Here is a 17345-nt window from a genome sequence, read left to right as displayed (position 1 = left end):
GGAGACTGCCTCTCTATTAAATGCCTTTTTCAAGCTACACCTATTGAGATGTCTAATAGTGTGCAGGGTTTTTTTTTTTTTTTTTTTTTGTGGTACCAGGGATCAAACTCAGGACCTTGCACTTGCCAGGCAAGCACTTATTCCATTGAGCTATCTCCCCAGCCCATGTGCAGGTTTTTTATGTTTTGTCTGCTTTTTTGTTTTTTGAGACAAAACCTTGTCATGTAGTCCGACTGGCCCAGAACTCACTATGGAGGCCAGGCTGGCCCGGAAACTTGTGGTGGTTCTCCTTTCTTGGCCTCGCAGTTGCTGGGCTTACAGGTGCAAGCCACTGCACCCAGCTAAGATGCATGATTTCCTAACATGTCATACACATGGAAATGCTCATTTTCTTCTTTTTTTTCCCCCTCCAGCACTGAGAACTAAATCTAGGACCTTTGTACTAAGTAACATCCTAGTCCTTTTTAGAACTTTTTGAGACAAGGCCTTGCTCAGTTCGCAGGCTGCAGGGAACTGTGCTCCCCCAAAGCAGCCTCCCAGAGTATGGGATCCCGGTGTGCACCCCCACGCATGGCTGAGGTGTGTGTGTTGTACTACATTGGAGCAATCTGCAGTTCCACATCGACCTTCCAGCTCCTGCTTGCTATGTTCATATCCTGTTATCGTGAAGAATGAACAAAGAAGGAATCTCAAGAAATAGCTAGCTAGCTAGGTGAGATGGCACACACCCAATGCCACTAAATAGATAAGGAGACTAAGGACAGAGGAGGCGATTTTATGTGTTTCTTGGGCAGGGGTGGGGGGGGTGCTGGAACTTGAGCCCAGGGCTTTGCATACACTAAGCAAGCACTTATTTTAAGTTTAGAAAGCATGTGAGCTTCTAATAGCAAGGAGGTTCTTGCTGCTCTTTACATTTTAATCCATTGCATTCCCAGGAGGACACTGTCATAGTCAGTTGCTCTTGGTAGAAAGCAGCTGTGCTGTGATTAGGAACCTGGGCTCCTGAGAATGCTTGTTTATAGATGCACGAACATTTTTGTCTCAGTCAGTGTATAATTTTTTTAGCCTTAAACAGCTATATTTTATTTGAAAGATTTTGGTCTGCAGACAGCGCTTGTGACAATACCAGTTCATTGTAGGACAAATGTCACTTTAATAGGTTCACCTAACTTCTTTTAGGAATTGTCTTTGTAGGGATGCTTGTTGAAAGTATTCATAGGAGTTTAAAACATTACTGGCAATCATTCTTCTATGCCTGAAATCTCAGCTCTTGGGAGGCTGTAAACGGGCGGTTCACTACAAGTCTGATCTACTAGTGAGACCCTGAACACTCTCTAGACCCTTCCTTAAAAAAAAAAAAAAAAAAAAAAATCTATGTATACAGCTCACAATCTCACCTTCCATGCCAACTGGCAGGATTGCAGCCCCCGCTGCGTCTGCCTGGAGGCCTGCTCCAGCTGCAGCAGTGGTACTCACGGTTTCTGCTCTGTTTCTAGGCATAACAGGAATTGACCAAGTCTTAAACGTCCTTCTCACAACTGCTATGTTTGTAGGAGGCTGTGTGGCTTTCATTTTGGACAACACCATCCCAGGTATGTGGTGTATATCAAATATGATACTACATTTGTACATTATTTTTTCTAAGTGAACAGAAAATGAGAGGCAAAAGCTAGACCTGGTTGTACATGCTTTTAGTCCCAGGTGCTTGGGAGGCTGAGGCAGGAGGTTCTCTTAAGCCCAAAAATTCAAACTATTTAGACAACATAGTGAGGCCCCCCATCTCAGACAGACAGGGAGGGAGAGGGCAGGGACGAGAAGGAGAGAGGAAGAGAAGAGTTCAGTGCTGTTCTTGGTTGAATCTCTCCTAAAGTCATTGAGATGACACTCCACTTATAAATCATTTTGTTGGGGCCAGGGAGATGGCTCAGTAGAATAAGTGCTTCCCTGGCAAGCGCATGGGTCTGAGTTCAATCCCCGGTTGGGAGTGGGGGGATCATTTTGTTAATAAGTTTTGGTTGTGAGTGGCAGGGGGTGTGGTTTGATGGCAGTGCAACGCCTCAGGCTCCTGTCCCTTCTCACATTGCCCAGAGCTGCAGTGTGGCCCTCAGGTTGTCACATATTCCTGAACTGCTGGTAACAGTCTCTGGCACTTCTCCATGGGACTGTCCTTTAGAGGGTCCTTCCTAAGCTGACTGTGCAGCTGCACATAGAGGACAGTGAGCAGAGGCTAAGGTCAGCAAGGCCAGGACAGCACAAGGCATGTGGAGCCTGCCTGCAGCACCTGTAATCCCAGGTGAGGTTCTGTGCTGAGCCCTGGAGGACAGCCCCAGCTCAGAGCCTTCCCAGCTTCCTGGAGAAAGCGCTATGTACATTGTGCTACCTGGTGTGTCTATCCCTTGGCTCCCCAGCAGTGTTAGTTGAGGTGTTTTGGAGTAATTTATCTTTTTTTTTTTTTTTTTATTTTTATTTGTGTGTGTGTGTGTGTGTGTGTGTGTGTGTGTGTGTGACCAGCTCAGCCCACCAGGGGGCGGGGCTGGCTGGCATGTGGTGCTGGGGGATTGAACCGCGGTCGCTGTGCTTTGTTAAGCTTGTTCTAAGTAGGTGCTTTAGACCACTGAGCCATCTCACCAGCCCCCTTAATTTTTATTTTTAGGGAAGGGTCTACGGGATGTTCAGGGTCTCACTGCTAGATCGGACCCATAGTGATCCACCTGTTTACAGCCTCCCAAGAGCTGGGATTACAGGTGTGCACCACCACACCCAGTCTCAATTGCAGTCTCAGCACGCAGGCTCAGGGACTGAGCCCTGGGCCCCTGCGCCTGCTTGCAGGCGCTTTAATCCACTGAGCTATTAGGCCCGCCCTTGGAATAGCTTATCTTAAACAAAAAATCTCAGTGACACCTTCAAGTCCAAGAACAGGCCAGTACTGCTTACATGTGTCTGTGTGCATGTACACACACACTCTAAAAGGGAGCAAAGCAGCGGCTAGAATGCAGTGGCTGGCTGATGAAGCCTTCGTAGGTATAACAAAAACTTGAGGCCTGTTTTATAGACTTAGAGTCACATTTTAGAGAGGTATTTTTTGCAGTGTTTGATAGCAGGTTCAGGAGGGGGTGGTGAGAGGGAGGTCAGTGTGAGCAGTCGGGAGGCTGACGTGGTGACCTGGGAAGGCAGTAGCACGGCTGGGCTGGCCCTCGGTGGTGAGCAGTGAGAATGTGGGTGATGGGAAAGCATGGGAGGACAGAAAGCCTCAGGAGGCCATGTGGATGTGGGAAAAGAGGGGCAGGAAAGGCTAGTGCCTCTTGGACTCGTGCTTGGGTATCTGCAGACCTGAGGCCCTTAGCTTCTCAGGTCTTCTTCACTGTTGTGCAGGCAGGGCTGGGCTTGAGAACAGCTGCCTCATCCTGATAGAATTGTTAAACTAAGCGTGTGTTGTGTTGTTTTGTGGTGTGGGTTGTGTGCATCAATCAGGTACCCCTGAGGAAAGAGGAATCAGGAAGTGGAAGAAGGGCGTGAGCAAAGGGAACAAGTCTCTTGATGGTATGGAGTCCTACAACTTACCATTCGGCATGAACATTATTAAAAAATACAGATGCTTCAGCTACCTGCCCATCAGCCCCACCTTCGCAGGCTACACATGGAAAGGCTTTGGAAAGAGCGAGAACAGCCGGAGTTCAGACGAAGACTCTCAGGCCACAGTATAGCCTTAGCTGTGCCCTGTGGCCTGGCCGCAGTGAGGCACGTACTTGTCGTTCCTTGCCGAGAAACAAGAAGTCAAATATGTGCTTGTACATCTGCATCTACATCCCACGCCCCAGAGCGGAGGCAGGTTGCTGCACATTGCTTTCCTGTTGTGGGGGGTAATTGTGTCCAATACGGTGTCTCACCTGCTTCCTTATTTAAGCCCTTGACCTCTTGCCCTGTGGCAGTGTCCATTGCTGGCCATGGTCACTGAACTTGAAATTCTGGCCCTCCCGTGGGAGCGGGCATTTAGAGTCATCAGCAAGTCCTTTTGCTCCATCCCCTCCCACTGCCCAGTGCTAGTTTTCCCACACCTGCCTCCTGGGCCTGGCCTAGGGCTTTCTGTCTCAAAGCACCTGGGTCTACTTACTCTTTGCTTGACCTTAGCCTGCACCTGGGCTAGGGCCACCACATCCTCACATCCTCAGAACTGCCTGCCAAGTGATTCTGTTTTCCCTGATTGCCCCTGGGAGGCTGTTGACCAGCCTGAAAACAGTGGCCTGCTGCCCTGGGCCCGATAGGGCATATGAAGTTCTGCACAGGTATGAAGTAGAACCCTGTTCAGCGGGTTGGAAGGGAAGGGCGAGGACCCCAAAGCCCATAGGATTCTTGATGGCTCTTTCCCCTGCCACCCTGGTCCCCGCCAAGCCAGCGTATTTCCTACTGACCCCTTTAATGGCTGAGACACCTTGTTGGGCATGCATCACTCCTGGCTGGTGTCATGGGTACAGGGTACCACTCAAGTCACTGGCCAGGTAAGCTCAGAGTCCTAGCTCTGCTGTCATGTGGATGTGACTGTTGCGCACGTCTATAATTAACAAGATTTTATTCCTATTTAATGTTATTGACTGTAGCAGATTTTCCAAATCAGTGTTTTTCCATGTGACCTTCCCTTGTGTACCTGTTACCTCTCGTACTCTCCCCCAACCTCCACACCCATTAAGAAAAGTGCCAGCATTTGTAAAGCTTGGATACCATCAAGGAAGCTTATTGTAACAACTGTTGAAGGCCAGTAACCATTGTTGTGGTTGTGTTTTGTATTGCCTGATACCATGAAAGTGTAAATACTGTAATCCTAATCTATTTATCAAAATTGACTACTGGACCAGAGCCCAGAAACTCTGGGTGAAGTTACACATGGATTTGTTTTATGAAGAAGGGAAGCTGGGTAGGTCACCAAATAGAGCTGCCATACTGAATGGTCCATCCTCCTGACCACGTCACTTCGCTCGCTTTCCTGTGGCCAGACATTTCCAGCCGCTTTGCCTTGGGGAGACTTTCTGGGCATTGTCACATTGCGTGTCCTCTGAACCTTGGTTTGACAGGGGAAGTGAGTCCCTTAGCCATGTGCCACCTTGTTTGAGTGAGTTGTTATAGAAGATGACAAGAAAGCAGCTAGCAGCCTCCCTCTGTGGGAAACTCTAATTTATGACACTAAATTATTTTTGACAAAGTGGCTTCTATTGAATGTGAAGTTTTTCAGCCAATGGAAAAGCCTAAGACATGAAGCAGTGCCCATGCTGTAGGGGCTGGGCCCCTTCTGTGCTTGTTGACCTGCCTGGCTTCAGATGGCCTTGGGTGCCCTGTCTCTGCAGGGCTGGCTGCTGCAGCCTCATGTCCACACAGTGCATCTCTGTGCCCTGTGCCCAGGCCGCCTTGCTTTGTCGCATTGCCAGGTCTGTGGCTGTGCCACCACAGCTCCCTTGACTCCCAGAAGTTTTGGGCTTCAAGAGCACTTTAGAGCTGCTGCATTATTTTGCCAAAATCTTACTGCAGGCCTCGTAAAGATCCTAGATTCCAAATTACATGCAATTTTTTTGTTTCCTAGATGTGCATAGAGTGGGTAGTGACCTCAGAACACTGGTTCCCATTGCCCAGCCTGATACTGACCACTCTCCTGCCCTGTGTTGCTCTCTATTCCTTTGCTTTATAGTTTGCTTAGCATCACCAATCTCTGTTCTGAAAAATGGGGAAAACCTTTAAGTGTCCAAGAGAGTTGAAGAATTCTGGCTCTCTGGTGAGCAAGTGTACAAATAAAAGCATCAGGCCCAAGTTCCCTAGCTCATCTTGATAGGCCGTCTTCCCTCGTGGCAAGGCCTCCAGTGTGCAGCCTCTTCCTGGGGACCCCATCCCCCGGGGACCTCTCTGCACACCAGTTTTATCATGAGGCCTCAATTCCAGGAGACACGGAATTGCCAGCAAGTGTCCCAGCAGGGAAGCCCTGTGCTCACATGCTGGGGGAGCCAGGTTTCCACCCTTCTTATTCCATTGCAGCCAGTTTTTGATATTCTGTCTAGGGAGGGAGAAGGAGACCAAGAGCAGCCTGACAAGATGCCCCAAGTGAGTCTGTCACTTTTTGCATAGTTCTGAGTTACTGGAGTCCCCTAATCACTAGCAAATCACACACAAGCCATGTTAGGACATAGTCCTGCTAGCAAATGTGCTTCAGAGTGAAAGTCTGTACCTGGAAGCAAAAGAACATGTATCTGTGTTCGAGCTGCAGCATGCACGCAGAGGGGGAGGCTTGGTGGACAGCTGGGCTGCACTCCTCAGGCCTGCTGCTGGCTGTGTCCCAGTAGGACGTCATAATGTATTCTGGACTGGGCCTTCCGTGTCTGACTTCAGTGCCTGCACCTTCACCTGCCTGGTCCTGGGGCGAAAGCATTGGTGTTGGCCCTGAGGAGCAGAATGTGCAGAAAAAGAGAGGGGGCTGCAAGCTTCACACCAGGGCACTGCTGCAGGCTCAGTGAGTAGTGGACGTCTGTGTTTTCAGAATCTGAGGCTTCCTGGTGTGTGAGCAAGGCAAGAGGAAAGGCCTGCCCAGGCCAGCTCGAATGAAGCGTCCTGGGGTTTCCCATTTTTGTGGTAACAAATTCACACACAGGATTTGCTTTATACTATAAAATACTGACTTTCATGATGACAACTTGATTTATGCATGAATATTGCAGTATTTTCCATATAGTAAAATAACATTTCTGCCTGGAATAAGTCGCAGTTTTCCAGGGAGGGAATGATATAATTTTCATGACAATGTCATGTACTGATACAATTTCTCCATTGATGAATCTCTAGTATGTGTGTATACTTTATTTACCCATACATATATTCTCTGACTATGAGCTAAGCTGTTAGGTCTTTCATTCATGTCCCTGCTGAGATATTCGTTCTAGCAACTTGGATTCAAAGCTGACAAATCTAATCTTCAGTGATACCTGTGCCACAGGAGTGGCCCAGTCAGGCCACATAGAAGGGAAGGAGCTGGCAAGAGGAGAGGCCACATCCTGGGGTTGCTTGGGCTATGGACCTGGCTGCAGACACCAGGCCTGACACGGCTTGAAAGGGGCTTGCTTGCCCAGCTGCTGCCAGATGCCAGCCTGGCCCGCCACACACCGGGTGAGCGTGGCGCTCTCGCACCTGAGTGTTCATGGAGCCCCAGGCCCAGGAGAACTGGCTGTGGTGGGGTTTGGGTGCTGTGCATTGGCCTCTGCCCCTTAGGATTCAGATGCAGAGAACAGGCCATCTCCCACCCTCCGCTCCTCCTGCAGCTAGACCCCGAAGGCTATGAGAAGACCCCCTCTCCCACCCCTGGGTTTGCCAGCGAGCCGCTCAGCTTCCACCTGAGGTCTCTTAAGCTCCCCAGCGCTGGGAGTCCCTCTCGAGCAGCCTCGTGAACATTCCTGTTGCGCAGGTTGTTGCTGCCTGTGCTTCCCCACCACCCGACATCCAGTGTCCTCAGCGTTGCTGTGTGTCCCCGGCACCATCCCCACAAGCGCCCCCTTTCTGTTTGTTCCTGACAACGTTTGTCTGACACATTAATAAATTTCTGACTGTTCTTAAAACAGTGGAGATGCCTCTATTTTCCTTGCGTTTTGTGACTGACTTTGCCTATATACCTTTCTGGGGTTTTGTTTTATTTTTTATTTTTATTTTGCATACTGAAGGTATTTGGGGTAGGGTTGTTTTTTGAGATGTGTAATTCTTTTATGGAGTTTTTAAAAAGAATTTTCATATTGTTTTTCTAACATGGCTTCATTAAGCGTTTAAGTATTTTAAGAATATGTAATATTTGGACCAGATGTTGTGAATAATAGTAGAGATAAAGCTATTTTATTCTGTATTTTTAAAACTGTTCCGTATGAATAAAAACTCTCCTGGACACCGTTTTGCTGTTCACGTGCTTCTTCTTTGGCCGATCCTTAAGAAAGTTGTCCTTTATTAGAGGTCATCACCTAGAAAAGGAACATGACTGACAAAAACTTCCATCAAATAAGCTTTCCCTATCAGTCCCTGGAAGGCTCAACAGTGAGAGAAGTGCATTCCACCCTCCCAGAGGGCCAGCATGTGGCTGGTGTCGCAGGTGAGGATGCTGAGAGCTTGCAGGGTTGAGGTGTCGTGCTGGGTTGGGGTGGTGGTGACACTGGGAGTCCATTACAGCAAAAGCACCTCTCCAGGCCAAGTCATGGCAGAGAGGGACCAGGAGCAGCTTTTGAGTGACAAGACCCCTGTTTAGTTGGTGGTGTGGCTCTGGGATGGGACAGAAGAACAGAGGCGTGGGTGCAGGGTGATTTTTTTTTTCCTGTTTGTGGCATAGGGGATTGAACCCAGAGCCTCACATGCAGGGTAAGTGCTCTGCCACTTAGCTACACCCCCAGGCCTATATTTGTCAATTTAGAGCAAGCCTAGACCCTCTCTGTTCTTTCTCTATCTCTGGTTCCTTGGTACTTGGTGACATGCGTGGCCAGCTGTACTGCTGGTCCAGCATCCTGACTCAGGAGCCGCTTCTGGGCAGTCTGCCACAGGTGAGCCACTAATAATAAGTGATGTGTGCAGAGATACCAGTAAGGGATTTTTAATGATGATGAAAAGAGTGCTCGTGTTGCTGTCTTTGGGCTGCTGCGTGTGTGCAGTATGCCGACCACCCTGGGCCCCTCTCCTACGTCAGCTCTGTCCCTCACCAAGAGTCACCGCCTTGAGCTCTGGTGTGCCTTTTCACAACTTTCCTCTAGTTTGCCATCTGTCTGCACTCCTGGATACTTTGCTGTTTAGTTGGCATGCTTTGGGACAGGATGAAAGGACAGTGTGTGTTGTCATGTTTCAGTGTGGTGAGAGCCTTTTTATATTGGTAACATCTCTGCTGTTCGTTGATTTTCACTGCTGGGGAGCAAAGTGTAACAGGCACTCTGGGGCCTCCAGAAAGAATGAGTAGATCCGAAGCCCAAAGGGCTGGGGATCCCGTGGACATCGGATTCTCCAGAGCAGCTTCTTTGCATAGCTGCGCTTTTTAAGGACTGAAGGAAAGGACTATTTTTTTTCCTCCATAATTTTATTGAGAAACAAATAGCAATGAGACAGTTTCAAATCAAATAGGACAGTTTCAATAATTAACACATTGCATACTCTCTTCCTAGTGGTTATTTGCTGTACATGATGCAGACATGATATCCTATTTACAAACACTATTAGAACAAATCCCTCGATTCATTAAGAGAATGTAACTATGTATCTATCCTAACCATTTTGAATACACAGATACAAAATGGACATTCATCTGTATCCCCTTTTTTGTTTAGGTCCGTTATTTGAATATTATAGGTGTGTTAACTCAGCAAAATATTCTAAAAGAGTCCAGTAGCCCATAATAGTATTGGGTCTTCTGCTTGACTGGCAGTGTCAGAAATTGTTGACCTGAGTCCCCTACAGCTCAACATAACAGCATGGCTTTACTTCTTATATTTCGTTTTTATACTTTTCTGCTGGGTGGTTAAGACCAAGGTAAAGGAGGTTCTATGCAACAAGAGTTGTAGCTTTTGGGTCTGATAAGGTCAGTGAAAACCCCTCAGGATTTATCCTGAGATCCTGTACCTCAGATTGTAGATCCTTTGTCAGTGTCAGCCATGTGGATGAGTCACGGCCATTGCTTGGCCAGGAAAGGACTTTAGAATGTTATGTTTAAATACTAGTGGTTGAAATCCCTACATGTGAAAAGCCAAATCAGACGTGCTGTAGTAGATAACAGGTCCAGGTGAGTGGTGAATGGTTGGTAGACCTGTTGTGGCTTGTGTCCATAATCCTTGCACTCAGGAGGCAGAGGCAGGAGGGTGTGAGTTTGGGTCCTGCCCGGGCAACTTCATCAGGCCCTTTCTTAAAAACTAAGAAAGGCTGGAGATGTAGCTCAGTGAAGGACCTACACTCAATTCTCAGTACTGTAAATAATAATAATAGGTGGGGACCAAAGAGGGGGAAAAAAGGCAATGTCCAATAATGACCTCAGATTCTAATTTGGTGCCATGCATAACGTGATGGAGAAGAGGAGACAGCCAGAATCAGCCAAACGTACCAATGATTACAAATGGATCAAGCTACCAGTGGAAAGACTCAGACTTGATGAGAGAATCCTGATAAATGGTTTTCAGTACTGGTGCTCGAGTATGTGATGAGCAACAGGATACCAGGAGTTGACAGTGTCTGAGTGATTTGACAGTCATTTTATGTGGGCTTTGAATACAAAAATATCTGAGCTTGGATTTTGCATGTGTTTAATTCCAGACTTTTATTTTTAAAATACTTTACTGTATAGGACCACCTAGAAGACTTTTCTTGAAAGAAGAGCAACTGTCTCCATTTTGGCTGAGCCTGACCCTATTTCCTTGTATTGACGTGTACAGAGCTGGCTAGGACGCTTCCGTAGCCCTTCAATTGGCTTTAAACAATGCATATTGATCTAGCTGAGGTTCTGGTAGCAGTCTGAAGATGGCAGGCCTGTTTCCCTGGAACCCCCACCTGCTGCTCTCTAGTGTGAGTTGGGTCTGGACAGGAGGAGGAGCCAGTGCTCCACGCTGTCTTGTCGGCCAGGATCCAGCCTCCAGATTGAGGCTATGACTTCCTGGGCCTTGAAAGGTTGTGGGTCAAAGCTGAAGCACCAACCCCAAAACATCAGACACTATGTCAGTTGTGTAATGCAGATTTCTCTCTGCATAGTGCAGAGGTAAATGCAGGCCTCCTACCTACTTCCTGCCGTTCGCACAGTCGTCCTCAAGCTGTTTCTTTCATTATGAATGAATAAAACCCTGTTTGGCCCAGGGTTGAGGCCTTTGTTCGAGATACCTGTCACTGTGGCTGCACTTAGTACCTCTTGGCTCCCCAAAACTACAGATATGCCTTAGTGTCTACTTTTGCTGTGGGTTGCACTGTGGTAGATTAACTTAACAGGACTGTAATTTTTTTTTTCTTTTTTTTTTTTTTTTTTCAGAACCAGGGATTGAACTCAGGCCCTTGCGCTTGCCAGGCAAGCACTTATTCTACTGAGCCATCTCCCCCGTCTCTTTAACAGGATTCTAATAACTTATCCATGGGATTACAAATAAAACTTCCTGGACCAAAATGAGGGCCAGAAAGGACTCTCTACATTTCACAGAAGTTATAGGCAGTGATACATCAGGAAAAGCAAAAAATAAGTAATTGTTCTTGGAAGGTGTGATGAGAAGCACTGTTTACACAAGCGCTGGCTTACCTGAGGACTCCAGAGGGGCCAGGGAGATGGCTCAGTAGAATAAGTGCTTGCCTGGCGAGCACAAGGGGCTGATTTCAATCCCTGGTTCTGCAAAAAAAAAAAAGAAAAAAGACTCCGGAAACTGGAAGTAAGAGCATGCGGGGAGGGTACACTGGGCAGGGCTGTGGGGGTGGCTATGTGTAGCACACGGCTTGCATGAAGGCCTGGGTTTGCTCTCTAGTATCACACACACAAACACTGGGCAGGTACCGACCACCTGTTCTGTTAAAGTTCCATTTACAAGGAGGAGTAACTTTAAAACATGATACCGGGCAGCCTCAAATCTATGCAGCGCAAGTGGACAGAACACGACCGTCCACCCGCACGGGTCTGGAGGTCCCATGAGCGCACGGCACCGAGGAAGCAGACAGCGTGCTAGGACTGTGCTCTCACTCTGCCAGCCCTTGGGAATGTTTCTAAATGCTGGTTTTAGTCCAGGCATTAAAGCTTCAAAATATTTCAAAACAAGGTCTTGCATTGCACGGGTTCTCTAGCTGTGCATGATTAGGTCAAAATCCCTGAGCCTTTGGCTGTGTAAAGTATTAGCAGTTGCTTTATTGTTCTGAAGTGAGCTCAGTGGTGGGAATGTTGCAGTGCTCTTTCTATTATCATCAGCACACGTTTGCAGTACACAATGATCCTGTTCCACGTGGGGACCTGCTACACATACGTGACGCATCCTAATTCTTTTGTTTTGTCCCCTTCTCCATCCTCCTCAGGAATTATTGTGTTGCTTTTCCTTCACGTTTCTAGCCATGCTTCCTCCTCCAATTCTGATGTCCTTTTTCTCTCCCAGGACTGGGGAGCAAACTGAGTATGTCTCAGTGGTCAAGCACTTGGCTGGCTTGTTCGAGGCCCTGGCTTCAGTCCCCAGCACTGCAGATAAACAAACTGCGTCTCTTGGGTCTCTGTTGCATATAGGTTCAATCATTTTTTTTTTTTTTTAATTTCCATTTCCTCAAAGGGTTTGGGGAAATTGCCTGAGCAGTTATCTAAAAAACTGGGCATTGCAGAGTTCCATCTTCTTGCTTATGTCTTTGTGTTTTAAAATATTTTTATCTGGCTGAGGAGATGCTCAATAGAATAAGCGCTTGCCTGGCAAGCGGAAGGGCCTGAGTTCAAGCCCCAGTTCCACAAACAAACAAAAAAAAAGTAAAATATTTTTATCATTTTCAAAGGTATACGAAAGGGGAGAGAGTAGCATAATAAATCCTCTTGTGGGACTGGGAGTGTGGTTCAGTGATAGAGCACTGGCCTGTTTTGGATTCCCAGTATCATCAAAAAGAATCAATACTACATTTGTGATGGGGCTGTAGCTCAGTGGCATAGTGCCTGCGTGGCAAGTGCGAGGTCTTGAGTTCAGTTCCCAGGACAAAAACAAAGTACATATGTCCATCATCTGGCTTAGCAGTCGTGGACTCACTGCCAATCTTATTTTACGTACACCTTTTCTCTCCTTACTGTTTTGATACAATTTGCAGACACACCACTTCACGTATAAATATTTAAGTTGACTTCACAGTTACTTTTTACTGGTTGTTGGGACAAAATACCCAGATACCCCAAATTAAGGAAGGAAAGGTTTATTTAGCTTTCCCTAAGGCTATTCATTCCTCCTGCTTCAAAGGCGTTCTTTGAAGCCACATTCAATGTGGAGATTTCAGTCTATGCTTGGCTGGCTCCCAGGGAGAGTGGCTCATGGCAGAAGGCAGCAGTTCATGGCAGCAGAAAACAGTGAAGAGCAAAGGGAGGGGCAGCAGCCGCAGCTTCTAGCCAGCCTCTCTCCCCCCTTAATATTATAAACAAGCTACCCTGGGGCTGGGGGTGTAGAATTCATACAAGGTCCATGCCCTCCTCTTGCACAGGATGAGGATGTTTACAAAGAATCCTGGCTCCCTGCTGAGTCATTTAATTAAACTTCTAAACTTCTCAAGTTGGCATGATGTATCAACCAGTATAGTTGACATAACTAAAATATAGTCCTTTTTTTTTTTTCTTGGTGGAACCGGGGCTTGAACTCAGGCCCTTGCACTTGCCAGGGAAGCGCTTATTCCACTGAGCCATCTCCCCGGCCCCTAAAATATAGTCCTTTTATTTATTTATTTATTTATTTAATTTCAGAAGGATTTTTTTTGGGGAGATGGCTGGCTCAGGATGCCTTCAGGGCAGGTTTAATAAGGCTTGAGGGTCTGGGGAAAACCACCGCAACCTGAGCCTGACTGCTCTGTTTAAGCAGTCACTAAACAACTGAGCTAATGGGCAGGCCCCCTATAGTCCTTAAAAGTAATCAAATACAGAACTGGGCATGATGGCGCACATCCATAATCCCAGCACTCAGGACACAGGAATATTGCCACAAGTTCAAGGCCAGCTGGAGCTACTTACCAATACCCTGTCTCCAAAAATAAATGAGTGTATCTTTAAAATAATATTTCCACCACGCAATCAAATATCTAGCTAGGTTTCACATTCCCAACATATGTAGTTGAAATAGCATCTATGCGAGGTCCACAGTTTCTCATTGGCTGATAATTATCTCTTCCACCTGCCCTCTCTGGGTCTCTGCCTTGCAACTGGCTAAACAGCTTGATTTCCTACAGATGAGGAAGGCGCCCCCTTTCCTGTGTCCCTCCGCTCTTCACCTCTTAGATGGGATTTGGATCCACAAGGACAGGAGGGGCAGGGCTCCAGCAGCAGCTCTGCCCTTTCACTGGGAAGCCAAGGACCAGTGCTGGTGCTCAGCTGTGGGCCAGGTAGATGGCTCAGTAGAATAAGTGCTTCCCTGGCAAGCACAAGGGCCTGAGTTCAACCCTTGGTTTCGCCAAAAAAAAAAAAAAAAAAGAAAAAAAAGAGGGGATCTCAGCTGTAGGACCCAGTGTTTGTCAGGGTGCACACAGATAAGTCTCTGTCTTTTATTTTATTTTATTTTTTTTGGCAGAACCAGGGATTGAACTCAGACCCTTGCGCTTGCCAGGGAAGCACTTATTCTACTGAGCTATCTCCCCAGCCCCCTAAGTCTCTGTCTTTTAAATGAAAACGTTTTCCAAAATCGTTTCATACATACACAGTTCCCTGAAGGCCTACTACAAATTAAAAAACAAAGGGCGGGGGACCTCTTTAGAGATTCTGCTGGAAAATTTTCTTCCATTTCATGTAAACTGGTTTAGTAGAGAAGCATTTCTTCTAGTTCCTAATGTACATCCTTCTTTTGGCTGGTTGAAACTTTTCACATACCTGGTGGTGTTGCAGGCAGCCTGAGTTAGATAGAAATATTGTAGGTAGTTAGACAGGCCAGGCCCTCAAAGGGGATGACAAAGACCAGACACCTTACTGAGGAGGTACTCCTGGTGTGAGCCAGACCTAAAGATCAAACAAATACTGACCTCCCTAAAGTTGGCATCCAGGATTGCTCATTAGTCAGGAAGAATCATTGACTGAAGGCCACCAGATAAGGTCACCTGCTTGCTACATGACTCGCTAACCCATTTGGTCCTAAGCCTACTAAATTTTACCTGGGCAATGGTGCTTGTAATCTCATTGGTTGACCATAGTTTTGTCCCACCCTGTATCTGCCTAAGTGAGACCCCTTTGTCTCTACCTTAGCCCCGCATAGTTTTGTCCTATAAAATAACCTGAAGCAGACAGCTTCCTGGGCAGCCCACCCGGGACCCCCTTCTGTCCCTCTCCGACAGAAGCTTTCCTTTCCAATAAAGTTTTACCTTCAGCCTCCGTTTGTTCCTAAAATTCATTCTTCAGTTTTAGAGAACACGAACTCATTCAGGCCAGGTTGGGAATTTCATCTCCCTATATCAGTGGTTTTCCAGTCAATTTTACTGGAGAAGGAGGTCTCTGGTCAACATTGGTACTTTCAGGAAATTTGGTCATTTTTTTCTTCAAAATTCAACTCATGAGTTGAAAATAAAATTCTTCTCAGTAGGTTAAGCGCTTGCCTGGCAAGTGCAAGGGCCTGAGTTCAATCCCTGGTTCCACAAAAAAAAAAAAAAAAAAAAAAAAAAAGAAAGAAAGAAAGAAAAGAAAAGAAAATTCTTTAGACCTTTCTCATCAGACTTGCTTCTGTTGTTCAGTTCCATCTGCATCCACTTATGAGATGCTTGTGCATTCTGCAGCGACTCCTCACAGACACCCCAACATTTCAGTTCTTGCACACACTGAGGCAGCCCTTGCCTTAAAGAGCCAGTGTAATCTGGACTCATTCCTAGCAGAACAAGAAAGCTCTTCTGGTGTAGCTCAGAGCCTTGGAAACACTGTGAGGCCTCACCCTCAGCTGCTGTCTGGAGACAAAGATGCTGTGGGCCACAGGGTGTGGGGAGGAAAGTTTATTCACACACACAGTTTGTTTTGTTGTCTTTTCATGCCATTGTGATCCACTTTGGCCTCAGGAAAGCTCTGAAAATACCTTTGAAGCAGGAGGAATGACCTTAGGTGAGCTCCTAGAAATGGGCAACATTTCTAACAGACTTTCAGAAAAAGCAGAGTCACTTCTAGTTGAAGCCTAACCATTCATACTGTGGATCGGTGATCAGACAATGATCTTTACTGGTAGACATCCCAGCTTTGCTGGGAGCCAGAAGTAGCCTTTCCTCCTCTGAGTTGGGGTAGCTCTGGTGCTAGTCTTAGTGACTGGAGCCCCTGCTCATAGATTGCATTGCTTTTCTTAAATCTTGACCCTCCCTGGAACCTTTGCCAGGTGCCTTTGCATCTCCTCCCACTAGGGAAGGCCCAGTGCTCCCAAGCACTTGGAACTTGGGCTCAGCCGTGTGCCTCACTTCTCCAATGGGAGGTCATAAAGACGGGCTGTCCCCTTGCGTGGGGAGTGCTTGCACCCAACTCCGGCATCACATGAGCAGTGCCCAACTTGCCCAGTGGTCAGAGACCAGGAGAGACAGCGGAGTGAAACCACAGCCCTGCAGGCTTCGAGCTGTCACAACCACCACCCACTGTGATCAGTATTTTAAACACTAAGCTCTGATGTTTGTTAAACAATAATACTGTGGCAATTACTGACTGATAAATTCTGAGAGACCCAAGTTTTATTCCTCATAATAACCCTTTAACCAATTTACTTTTTTCTTTTTCTTTCTTTCTTTCTTTCCTTTTTTTTTTTTTTTTGCTGTTCCAGGGATTGAGCTCAGGACCTTGTGCTTGCCAGGCAGGCACTTTTGCTGCTGAACAATCTCCCCAACCCCAATTTACATTTTTAATCTTTCCCCTTATTAATTTAGACTTCAAACAGCTACTCAGATTTTTAATTGTAAAAGAAAGAGCATCTTTTCCTAGTTTACACACCTTCACTATCATCCAGTGCAATGTTTAAAGATCAATTGATGCACCTTTAGGGTGTGCAGTGCTGGGAATTGAACCCAGGTCTCTTGTGTACCTAGCCAAGCTCTACCCCTGAGCTACTTTCCAACCCCAATTAAAATGTTTTAAATAATATAGTTATTAAGTTGGGCACCATGGTACATGCCTTTGATCCTAGCTACTTGGGTGACTGAGGCAGGAGAATACAAAGTTTGAGGCCAGCCTGTGCAGTTTAGCAAGACCCTGTTTCAAAATATAAGGACTACAGAAGGAGCTCAGTGGTCAGGCAACCCCCCCTTCCCAGCATGTGTGAGACCCTGGGTTCCAGTTCTACCACCACAAAAGGAGGAGAAAGAGGAGGGAAAAATGCAGCCATTAGTATTTAGATTTCTATGGAAACAGTAGGCAATGCCCTTACATAAAAGACAGAGTGAAAAAAAATTAAGCATAAAGAAATTGTATTCCATAAGCCCTACAGTTTCTCAAAGCAGCACTCAGAGGCAGTGGGATTCCACCAGTGTATCCAGCCTGTCTCTGTGGTGCGAAGCCAACCAGCATCAATGCTTTGGGCCTGTGCTGCGCTTGGGTCTCTGGTTTGGGCTCAGTGGTCACTTACTTGTATGATGTCAGCCAAGCTGAGCTGGAGTCACATTTCCCAGGCCGGGTCCAGGTTGATTGCGAGAGACTTGCAGGTCCTGGGAGGAGATGCCCACAGCAGGGGCAGGGGTTA

General features: G+C 46.8%; 1 protein-coding gene across 3 annotated transcripts in view; it reads left to right on the top strand.

The window, feature by feature from the left end:
* The window catches only part of Slc23a2 (solute carrier family 23 member 2), a 127979-nt gene extending 120074 nt beyond the window's left edge, over window positions 1-7905 (top strand). For all 3 annotated transcript variants that reach the window (XM_023718563.1, XM_023718564.1, XM_004634277.2), the window contains exons 15-16: window positions 1497-1592; window positions 3472-7905. In XM_023718563.1, coding sequence (XP_023574331.1) covers window positions 1497-1592; window positions 3472-3704 — 329 coding nt within the window. In that variant the 3' untranslated portion in view covers window positions 3705-7905. The remainder of the gene's footprint in view (window positions 1-1496; window positions 1593-3471) is intronic.
* The last annotated feature ends 9440 nt before the right edge of the window (window positions 7906-17345 follow it).

Source organism: Octodon degus, unplaced genomic scaffold (assembly GCF_000260255.1).
Source record: "Octodon degus isolate 3935 unplaced genomic scaffold, OctDeg1.0 scaffold00060, whole genome shotgun sequence".
In the NCBI taxonomy this organism is placed as follows: Eukaryota; Metazoa; Chordata; class Mammalia; order Rodentia; family Octodontidae; genus Octodon; species Octodon degus.
This window is presented reverse-complemented; position numbering and strand designations above follow the sequence as displayed.